General features: G+C 48.7%; 2 protein-coding genes and 1 pseudogene across 2 annotated transcripts in view; all 3 read right to left on the bottom strand.

Moving 5' to 3' along the window:
* Positions 1–323: 323 nt before the first annotated feature.
* Positions 324–2,488, bottom strand: LOC101785127 (annotated as a pseudogene).
* A 1,532-nt stretch (positions 2,489–4,020) lies between these two features.
* On the bottom strand, positions 4,021–5,561 carry LOC101783507 (stearoyl-[acyl-carrier-protein] 9-desaturase 1, chloroplastic). The gene has a single exon (XM_004983444.3). It carries the CDS (start codon positions 5,499–5,501, stop codon positions 4,347–4,349), a length of 1,155 nt encoding a protein of 384 aa, XP_004983501.1. The 5' UTR covers positions 5,502–5,561; the 3' UTR covers positions 4,021–4,346.
* A 2,020-nt stretch (positions 5,562–7,581) lies between these two features.
* The window catches only part of LOC101783102 (glycosyltransferase-like At2g41451), a 6,068-nt gene continuing 2,408 nt past the window's right edge, over positions 7,582–11,241 (bottom strand). Inside the window, exons 6-10 of the mRNA XM_004983443.2 lie at positions 10,168–10,355; positions 9,739–9,880; positions 9,502–9,548; positions 8,279–8,366; positions 7,582–8,200 (exon numbers count right to left, since the gene is read on the bottom strand). Of these exons, the coding sequence (XP_004983500.1) occupies positions 7,913–8,200; positions 8,279–8,366; positions 9,502–9,548; positions 9,739–9,880; positions 10,168–10,355 (753 nt within the window). The 3' untranslated portion in view covers positions 7,582–7,912. The remainder of the gene's footprint in view (positions 8,201–8,278; positions 8,367–9,501; positions 9,549–9,738; positions 9,881–10,167; positions 10,356–11,241) is intronic.

The raw sequence follows: 11,241 nt of genomic DNA, 5'->3' as shown, positions 1-11,241 counted from the left end.
TCTTATATCATTGTGTGCTAGGCCATATCCGATCTAACGTACGGCAAAACTACAAATATTTATTTGTCGGTCAGATTTCGCACCGATAAGCTATTTTACCATACGTTTTTCCATCAAGATAAGCTGAAGTCACAAAAACTGCTTCACCGAAGAAGCTACAGCTGCAGCCGTTTCAGCCACAGCCGCAGCCCTGCCAAACGAGCTCTAAATCCACAACGCCACTGGGGCCGCACCTTTCATTGAGATAGGCAGGCTGCTTGTTACCGTATCTCTTCTCTTCTCCACGCCGGATCCCCTTCGCCTTTGCCGCTTCGTCTCTCTCTCTAAATGAGAAGAGGGCACGCCGCCTCAGCCTCCGCCGGCGGTGATCGAGGGGCGAGAAGAATCATCATCGTCACCTGAAGAAGGTTTTGGTTTTCAAACACGCAACGGTGTTGGTTCCAGGCATTCGGCTTTTGGTCTGCGATTCTGAACTTCTGGAGCGCCTGGCTCTCAGTTGTCAGTGCGTACCTGCCCGCCCAGCAGTTGGAGGATGATGCAGGCGTTAGCGAAGTCCATGAGCCAGTACGGCTCGTAGAAGCCGAAGCCAGTGAGGCGGCGTAGCCGAAGCAGAGGTAGAAGAATGTCGTGACGAGGGTGGAGATCATCGACGCCCTCTTCATCGTCTTGTTCTCGGCCGGTGCGGACTTGAGGGTGTCCTAAATTACCAGAGGCGAAATGAAATAGTTTTCCAATGTGCTTAATGCTGATACTGAATTGCTGCTAGTAACTGAGATCTGGGCAAGAGCTTTTGAGTAGTAATTAATTCTGAAAGGATAGCGTGCTGCTAGTCTTAATCTGTTTACCTGTATTTCCAGTAGGATCAAGGAACGCGATGTCTCCGATGGCCTGCGAGACGCGCCAAATCTTCGTCCTCATCGGGACACTTCCTTTGATTCTCCCGTTAGCTGAAGAACAGATAAAAGTCGGTGAGCTTGTCTGATGTCAACATTCATATAACCCTCTTTTAACTGCAGTACATAATCTATCAGTTTGGATAACTGAACGGAACTAGCAACTCTTTCCCTGAACAAGCAGTGGTTCTCAACTCAAACGATGGACGGATTCGACTAGTCATCAGTAGTGAAAGAAGCAGGCAGGCTCTTACAGATGGTGGTGGCGAGGCCGAGGCCGAATCCGATGAAGGCGCAGGAGAAGGACATGACGGCGGCGACGACGGAGAGCCACACCAGCCATGTCGTGGAAGTCCTGTATGAAGGAGAGGAAGAGCTGCTGCGCAGCGCCCAAGACGAGCTGCCGCCATAGTCGCAGGGCGCGTCGTGGCCATGGTCGTAGTAGCAGTTGGCCTTCAGGATCGCCCTGCACCCATCAGAAAACAGAGCAACCCGACGCAGAACACACCATTCAGGGTCAAAACAAATCAGCGAAATTAACCAGCAGCAGCACGATAGAAATTAAACAGATAGCATCAGAGCCCCGCTCGACATACACAGACAGGAAGCACGATGACAGTGACACAGATGTAAAGCTGTGCGGAAAAAAAAAGAAAAGAAAGAAAGGCGAGATTTTGTTACCGGCGGCGCGGCTAGCTACCTTATGCTAGTGGCGGTGGTGATGGCATAGGCGACGCCGCAGCCGTACAGGCTCACGTACTGCAGCGAGCCGCAAGCCCAGGTGTGCTTCTTGCCTGAGCACGTACGTTGGCAGCACACACGCACAGAGTACACGTACGGATTATTAAGCCAAGGCCACCATGAAACAACACCGGCATAAAGCTGTTTAACTGATAATGAATGGTGCTTGTGTGATAATGAATGGTGCTGACTACACCGATCGAGGCAGGCGCGGACGACGTCCATGTAGGTGACGAGCGCGAAGCAGAACATGCAGGCTGGGCCGACGACCCAGCCCAGCGGCGCCAGCGACAGCACCCCGGAGCCGATCACCGCCGTGATGATGTGCCGGCCCGGCGCGGGCGGTGCCCGTCGCCGTTGCAGCCGCCACCGTCCAGCACCTCCAGCTTTCGGGACTCAAGACACAGCTGGTCAGTGCGGGTGGAGCTACTGCGCTAGCAACGAGCGAGAACAACCCCGCGCGCGGGACGGGGTGGTCAGATCGGTTCTGTAGCCGCGCCGGGATGGCCGTATGCGCGCGGCGATCCTCTGCTCTGACTGCTGCTCGATCGAGCCGGGGATGCACGTGCGTGATCCGCTGTGCCGAGTCACGGTCCAGGACTTGGAGCTAAATATAAAAATAAAAGGAGCTATTGCATTCTTCTCCTGTTTTAAACTCTAATTGTAATTTTACCCTCGTTTTCGTCCACTTTATGATTTTACCCCTACTTTTCAAAAACGAATATCATGTTTGCCCCTACATGATCACCAATAACGGTGTCAAATGAGCTCAAAAAAGACAAGTTTGCTCTTGCGAATATGCCCCTACATTTTACCCCTATTTGACTACATATATTTAAACAGCATTTCAACATATATGAATAGAAATTTGCCCAAAATTTTGAAACATGTAAAACATATATAAAAAGCAATTTCCCCACGGATTTGTCATCGCCACACTCTTAAGTTCCTCCTCTCCATATACTGGTGCCTCTCCGTATCAAGTTTATTTTCCAGTAACTAAGATAAACCAACTAAGTATTAAAGATGATAATTTAATATTACAACACAGAAAAGGAGCCATAATGCACATTCACCAACATAAAACTGCGCATATTCCACCCTTTATCAGATATCGGATAGAACACCTGCCAAATTCCACAATGATTGCCCATATTCAGCTCCAAACTAAATAACTAATGCAGGCCTATGCAGAGAACTATCAGAACTAACTTTTCATCGGTTACATCCAACAAATTACCTTCTGCTTCTTTACCATCTAGTTCTTCACGTGCCTGCACTCATTGTCCTACACGCATCGCCTGCTTCTTCTCTCTGAGGAACTCTGCAAGCACCCCGAGAGCCACGTCGACCTCCTTGCTCCTCAGCAACAGCAATAGCAACAGCTCTGACACCTCGGCCGGTGTCACCTCCACCTCCACGAGCAGCTCTTGATTCTTGAATCTCCGGGAACTGCGCTTGCGCCTCGGCTCGCGCCCGCGCCGCCACCTGGCCGGGCCGCGCTGCCACCGCGTCGCCTCCTGGCTAGGCCGCGCCTCCTGCGCCGCGCCACCGCCGCCACAGCCAGGATTGGGAGGAGAGAGACCGAGAAAAATGGAGAGGGGCGGCGTCGGGTAGAAGTGGAGGGGAGGAAGGGACAAGGGGTATTTGTGTCTTTTCACCATATTGTGTAAGGATTTTCTATTTTTTAAAATTGGTTTGTTACAAATGAATTTAACATAGTTAAGAATAGGGGTAAACGGAGGCTTCGTCTTCAAATAGTAGAGGTAAAATTACAAAGTGGAAGAAAATGGAGGGCAAAATTACAATTCAGGTTCAGAATAGGGTAAGAACGGAATAACCCCAAAATAAAATGGGTGGATGGAATGGAACGGATGGTGGGACGCATAGGCTGTGCAAATGAAACAAGGACCGCTGCTTGTCAGGGGAAGACGGAAACAAGGACCGCTACTTCGTTAGGGAAGACGGATCCTTTGCAATTGGTCTCTCTGCTGTTGGGTCAATGACTGTGGACCCGGACCTACCAATGTAGAGGATCTCATTCTTATTAGGGATGGAGTTTCTCGTTTGTAGTTTGGTAGTATCTAACGGGCGAGGATGAGCGGTTAGCCAATGAGCTACCACGAAAATCCATACCTAATTACCCATACCCGAGTAAAGAGTAAAATACTCCAACAGTTCCGTCATGTGGTACCATTCGGGTTTTTAACTCTTAAAATGCATTTTCAGTTTTCCAAACTAATCTCAAAGGTGTCATCCGGTGTATTTTACTCTACATACAACTTGCTCGGTGTCCAGTTCAGTGGGTCAAAGTTGAACACGGTAAAAATTCTTCGACGAATTGCGTTTACGATTGGAGGGTGGAGTGTAAATGAGAGCGGAGGGATTATAAATTTCCTGACATGGTCTGTGGTTATGATTTTATTGAATGCTCTCCTGATGCACGACAGCACAGGGAGCACCAGACTCTATCCCTGTGGAGCTTCTGAAACCATACAGACTTTTACCGGTAATCAGTCACGTGCAGACGACTGAGAAAAAAAAAAAGCAGAGAACAGATACACATGCCATTCAATTCGATTGCCGTACACACACACCGTAGGCGATAGGCAAGAACAGATACATACGGATCGGCATACCCTACGAGGAGACGAGACCATCGAGTAGTTGGGTCGCAGTACTGAGATTTATTGCAGCAGCAAGGCCAGGTCGTCAGAGCCGCAGCTCCACCTGCCTGTCGAACACCCAGGAGAAGGGCACCCGCCGAGGCTGCTGCTGCCGCCGCCGTGCGTCCAGCCGGTCCATCTTGCGCACCCTCTCCGGCAGCCGGCAGACGTAGTCCTGCGCGCGCCTCCCCTCGCCGGTGAGCCCGTGGCCGAGCCCCGCGACGCCCCACCTCTCCACGAAGAACTCCACGAGGTCGGCGTAGTCGGCGGTGGTGTAGACGCCGAGCCCCTGCGCCACGGCGGCGTAGTGCCGGAACAGGTCCGGGTCCCGACCGTCGAACATGTGCGCGGCCGGCATCAGGATCCGCTCCCGCATCATGTACCCGAGCGCGCGCACGGCGGCGTCCGGGGTGAGCCGGAACAGCTCCGCGACCACCCGCGTGTACGCTGCCTCGTGCCGCCTCTCGTCGCCGGCGATGGCGCCGCAGATCCTGGCGAGGGCGGCGTCGCCCATCTGCCCCGCGCGGCGCGCCGTGTTGCCGTGGGAGATGGCGGTGGCGCGCTCCTGGAACGCCGTGTAGATGAAGCCCCGGTAGGGGCAGCCGTCGGAGGGCAAGCGCATCCCGGCGGTGATGAGGTGGTGGATGGTCTGCTCGACGCGGCGGACGTCGACGCGGCCGCACAGGTAGAGGTACCGGTTGAGGAGGTCGCCGTGGCGGTTCTCCTCCGCCGTCCAGCCGCGGGACCAACGCGCCCAGGCGTCGGCGGCGGTGGGGCGGTCGTAGCCGACGAAGCTGTTGAGGGCGGCGTGGTACGTGGGGAGGGCCTCCTCCGTCACCATGTTGCCCACCAGGCACACGTAGTAGTCGTCGGGGAGCTCGCGCGCGCGCGCCCGGAGCTCGTCCACCGCCTCGCGGAACCCCGGCGACGCCGAGTCCGGCAGCAGGTCGTGCGGCTGCCACGACCGCTCCACCGGCTTCAGCAGCGGCAGCAGGTTCGACTCCGCCCACCCGTCCAGGGAACGCAGGACGTCGGCCTTCTCCGGCGCCGACATCGCCGCCGCCTCGCGCCTGCTGCGGGTCGCCGTGGCCGTGATCATTATTCGCCGGCGAAAGAACAACGGTGGCGCCCGCGTCGTCTTGCATGGCGACGGCGCGGTCCAGCAGGCAGCAGCTTGTCCCGGCACCATCTCCATCATCATGTTAGGAATGTTTGTGGCTGATAGAGATAGGCAGGTTGGGAAACAGGCGAGGGGGGTGGACGTGCTTATATAGGCCCCCTTTGGCACGGCTCATCCCAAAACGGCTTCACCGGTGAAGCCAAAGCCGGTGAGCCAAAAAAACTGGCTTCACCCGGCTTCTAGTTCATTTTAGTCCCGGCTTACAAAACAGCTTCACGCTACAGTGTCTCGATTTGCGTGAAATAGATGAAGCCAAAGCCGAAATAAGCCGTGCCAAAGAGGGCTATAGTACTCCTACTCTACTCTAGAAGATAGGGCCCTAATCATTCCATCCTCCAAATGGGTCATACAAGCACACATGCATACTCATCCATCATCCTTAATTCCAACTGTAGATACACGTATTGCATTTATTAATTGTTATTGCGTATCGGTGTAGCCGTGTAGCTGTCCACGCATTATTCCGCTGAAGAAAAATCGAAGGTGCATGTTACGATGGACTGCATGACGAATATGATCAGTGGCTAGATCTCGTTTAGTTGTAGCGCAACTGTAGCAATTCGTTTGTATTTGTGAATTATTATCCAAATATTGATTAATTAGGTTTAAAAGATTCGTCTCGCAAAGTACAACAAAACTGTGAATTAGTTTTTAATTTTGTCTACATTTAGTACTCCATGCATGTACCGCAAGTTTGATGTGATGGAGAATCTTCTTTTTCATAGTGCTAAAGTTGGGAGTTGGAGTGAAACAAGGGCTAAACAGGATTTTGTCAACCAGTAACAAGTACTGGAGCCATCATGCGAGCTACAGATGAAACCATGCACGGTCGCAGTCGTAGCTCAGTTATTCGTACAGGTGCAGCCAGCACGTTGTAGCTATTCAACGCCGGCACGCCACTGCCGTCGTCATGTTCCTTCTGGCCGCTAGCTTGACTGATCATCTCGCGCGTTCTAGCTGCTGCTGTGTGCAGGAGCGAGTACGGGCTGCCACCATCAATTTGTTGTCTACCGGGCATCAATGCAACGCTGCAGGTGCTAAGCAAGATTCGTGGGGAAAATGACAGTTTCTTGTTCCGATTTGGCTACTGTTAGTGTTTTACCCCTCCCCTGTAGCTAGAGATGTACTTGAATTTTGGACATTAAATCCGTCTGCAACATTTGTTCTTACGCCTCTCTGTTGTTTTCCCCTACCTGTCCGTAGACTGTAGCACTGGAGCAATGCCTCTGGCGCCTCTCGGCCCATCCGAGCTTCTCTCTCATCCGGTGAATTTCCCACCCCGACCCTCTCCACGGATCACTACCCCCGGCTGACGACGTGCGTCCCCGCCACCTTCGCCGTCCCGTGCACCAATCACTAACCAAGACCAAACTTCCCTCTTCGGCGTTCCATATATAGCATTTGGGGGCTGTTTGGCAGGCCCAGCTGCGGGGTCGAAAAGGGACACCACAACTGTAGCGTGATTTGTGCTGGACGTAGCTAAAAGCTGAACCAAGCAGCAGCAAAAGTCCCCGCAGATTAGGCGGTGTGGCATGGCTGGAAACCAAACAACCCATTATAATCCTTGGCCTTCAAGAAATCGAATTGAGGAGGAGGATAGGGTGAACACCAAGTGATCACAAAAATTCTAGTGAGAGGGGGAGAAGGTAACATTTCCATTTATTTGTAACTTTGTAACCAAACATTTGGTTATAAATTCGTCTGACTGTTTTTTTTGCAATAAGCTTTTTTTTCTTTAGGATCAACTAGTCGGATTCCACATGGCAAGCTCGTCAGCAACGCTAAGTCTAAATATTTGATTTAAAAAGGTTAAACAAATTAGGGAGAAATGCAAGTACTCACGGCTGCACCAAGCACCACCTGCACTATTTCTTAACTCATCAACAGTTGAACACACCTCCGTGTAACGTAAAATAGAACGAGTCACCAATTGTACTAGTAGCAGTAATTAAAAAGCCAGCCAGCCGGTACCAAGTCAATGCGCACAGTGACAGAGTCCATGTGAATGGCAGGCGCCGCGATGTACTCTCACTCCCAGTACCGTACCAAGGAGTCAAGGACGATCACACGCGCTATACCGTCTCACTCCACTGCTGAGCACTGCACTAGACATATCAATCAATCTCATTCTGCAATCTGCAGGGATCATCCAGTACAGTTACAGCATGTCCCCGGAAAACTTTGAAAAGAATTCCGTCCTGGGATACCTCTCGTAAGACTCCATGTTAACAACTGTAAACCCCATGTACAAAATCGCTGAAAATTGGGTTTGTGCCCAAGAAAGCAATATATCCATCTATCTTTCTATCAAAGTTGCCCGCATATCCCTTTGATCGCCAAAAAGAAGCCTTTTGTCAGCACCCTTTTTTGCAATATGTCAGTACCATTTCTAGGACCTTATACGTCCAGCTAAAGATTTTTTCTGTCTGACATTATTCACTGTGATGCCTGTGTTCATCGTCCAGACCGGGCGGCGACAATGGCGGGACAGCAGATACAACGGTATCCCTGAAGGCAAGTTCAGCCGCTTGCAATATCTTTCTAGCGGATGCTTTCGAATCACTAGATCTGATCAAATCAATTGGCAAGTTTCCAGGTCTAGTGATATTTTGGCTCTGGGCATCCATTTTCTTCGGTGAGAGTTTCTCGTTTACAGCAGCTTGGCCACCTGCAATGACCGAAGTGAAGACACCAGATTCCCGCAGACCTTGAACAATAGCCTGACGAAGAAAAGAGATGAATTAAGCATTACATAGCATGGGGATTGATAGTGACTTCACACGAGCATTATTACGCACCATAGGGGTGTAAATGCGAGTTAGCACTCCTTTCCTCATAAGCTTCAGATTCAGCTGCTTATCATTCCACACGACCCGCTCGTTGTACCTAGCCAACAAATAAAAGAGATACATTACAGGGCGCAAAATAGCCAGAACAAGCATTGAACATCCATAGATCTGCAGAGGAAAAGGAGCACGAGAATTTAATGCATTTAACTGGCATCAAGAGGCAGCTGGTTCGTAGATATTAGATCTTTCCATGAAATGGTCCAGTGTAGTCTGATAATTACAGATTCATGGCAGCCTACGGTGTAAGTTTTGAACCAACGTAGTGTACGCCCAGTACGGTTCACCTCAAGGCAATAAACTATGTTTCACGTATTCCCTCAGGAAAAAAATATAAAACAACAGTATTTATTCAAAAACCTAATAAGACATCGATATTATTGGGCCTTTTGAGCTGAGCCAAGCCTTATCAAGCTTGGTCCAAAGCCACACCTTCCCCCCCATAGGAACAAAGGTCAGGAGCTGTCAGCAGGGCGCTGCATTCAATCTGACTGATGGCTCAAGACGACTTTAGAAAGATAATTTATGTATTTCACTATTTCAAATACCTAAACTCAAGCAGTGCTAATTTGCTAATCCAAGCCTGACTTCAGCCATGTGTCTCTGGGGTCAGGCGTTTCAAGACTTCCCCAGAGTCTGAAAAGTGAAAAGCCCAACATATGATTTCTTTGAGGTTAATCTTGGCCCTATAGGTTGCAACTTGGGAATCATTACACATCCACTTGTTGCCATGTGCCTGAAGCTAAGCAAGTCATTTCATTGTTCATGAATGAGCAACCACATCACAATGATGCATGGACCACTCAGCTTGAGATGGACCATAGCTGTGGAAGTAGACCAGAGATGAGAGAGAAAAAAAGAAGAAGCTATTTTAACCTTCTACAACCCTAAACCTTGCTTTACAGAAAAACAATGATACCATGTGGCCCTTTTTATAAGGGCAGTTTGACTGACTCCCTTAAGAAACTATCTCTTAAGTTTAAGGTCACCAACACATAGACTAAATCTCTTAAGGAAAAAAATCATCTAAACAAAAAAATTAAAAAAACTATTTTTTGTAACTCTAACTGCTATGTTCCAGCCATTAAAGAGCCACTCTTGCCTGAGTGAACAGCACCCCAGTGCCTCTACAGCATAATATATGACAAGTAAGCAAGGAAAATTACAAAAATTACCAGCGAAGCATTTCCTCTTCACTAGCAGTTGATGCAATTATAAAAGCCTGCATAGCAAACATTAAAGTTAGATGGTAGAAGAGACGGTAACTGAGTTGCCAATAGGAAGCACCAACAAGGCTATAATTCCTAACAGTAAAGGCACTTATTGATATCAAATAGAATTAAGTTATCATCCAACCACTACGTATATTTCTTCTGAGATTCAAAATTACTTATAGAAGCATCTCTACTTACTGCTCTGTCAAAGTCTAGCATAAAACATCTTTTAACATCTTCTTTTGTAGGCTTGCATCCACAGCGATCACGTCTAGATGTCAAATCTGAAAATTTAGTGTATGTATAGTGCAGAACTGCAGCCTCCTCCAACTTGATCTCACTGTTAGTAATGTGCCAAAAATATTGTAAGAATAACTCTACTCAGAAACATCTATAATAAATATAAAGATGGGGTACCGTCTCCGGTCACAAATAATTTACATTTTGGACATGGACGGGTCTCCAAATTGAAACTTTTGGACAAATATACAGAAAAAATTTCATGTTCTCAATGTCAAATAGTGGATGGTTCAAATTACAGCTTACTGCATAAGTATTTGTGACCAGAGGTAGTAATGATGAATACATGTTATAATGTAAAAATATATATTAGCGAAAGATCTTTACTTTGGGCTCTTTGCATAGTTATGCCATCTGTGTGCGCCATTAGGACGGAGATGATCTTGAATTCGTGCAGCAGATTTTCCATTACCATAAGTGAGAAAATAATTAGGATTTCCTCGTGTTGCTTCCTTATACATGCCAAAATAAGTATCTTTCGGGAGATGATCATAATTCTTCTTGAACATAGATACCTGGTAAGATATTGCAATGCACAAAAGATTTGTCATGGTAAGATCATATTAACTGCAACAAGTCTGGAATACAAATGTAACTTCATTCAGTGATACTGCTAATCTGCTGCAGCAGTTGCTCTAGGTTCATAAGTTGCAGCAGCAGTGATACTGATGCAGTTATGAGATGTTTCCATTGCTAAAAAAAGATGCACCACGACTATATAACTGACCCTGCATTATAACCCCCCTCTGGAACCCTAGTAAGGGGAGATTGAACTTTTTTTGCTTAGTTCGTCTTTTTTTTTTTGCCTCTGTCTCCCAGCCGAAAATTCTAACATTCTTAGTGGATTTTTTTTTAAATACACAAACGGGGGGAGAATCACAAAGAATATAATCTTCCACCCCACTACATGCACAGTGATGAATCATCAGCAGATTGTACTAGTGCACGTAAGCCAAAAAAAAGTAAGAGACCTCGGCGTGGATAGATGTGGAAATCCCTACTCCACCCGATTACGAAGGGGGGAGGTCTATCAAGACGAAATATGCTCTAGAACCTACCCCTGGACGAGGGAGAAGGGGAAAGTCCCCCCTACTGAGTCGCCACAAAGCTATGGAGCAGCCCAGCGCAGAGACAGCGACTGAAGCGGATAGCGCTGATATAGCGTTCACCTAAGACAGAGGGAGGGCCACTGAGAAGGAGTCCCCCACACCGCACGAAACACTAGCTGGATGTGCCATCGACTCAGTCAGGATAGTAATGAAAGGAAACGCTACGAGAGGAGAGGAGGGTGGACAAATAGCCGCTCCAACTGGACCCCATCCATAAGCGGCCCCTACAAGAGGAGATGACTAGAATGTGACCAGTTACAACCTTGGCCAGGAAAGAAAGAAAGGCATGAAT

Source organism: Setaria italica, chromosome IX, assembly GCF_000263155.2.
Source record: "Setaria italica strain Yugu1 chromosome IX, Setaria_italica_v2.0, whole genome shotgun sequence".
Taxonomy (NCBI): Eukaryota; Viridiplantae; Streptophyta; class Magnoliopsida; order Poales; family Poaceae; genus Setaria; species Setaria italica.
The sequence above is the reverse complement of the archived record's forward strand: the minus strand, read 5'-3'. Positions and strand labels throughout refer to the sequence as shown.

Excerpts from the sequence above, each read along its gene's own strand:
- LOC101783507 (XM_004983444.3), bottom strand. The coding sequence starts at position 5,501 with ATGATGATGGAGATGGTGCCGGGACAAGCTGCTGCCTGCTGGACCGCG.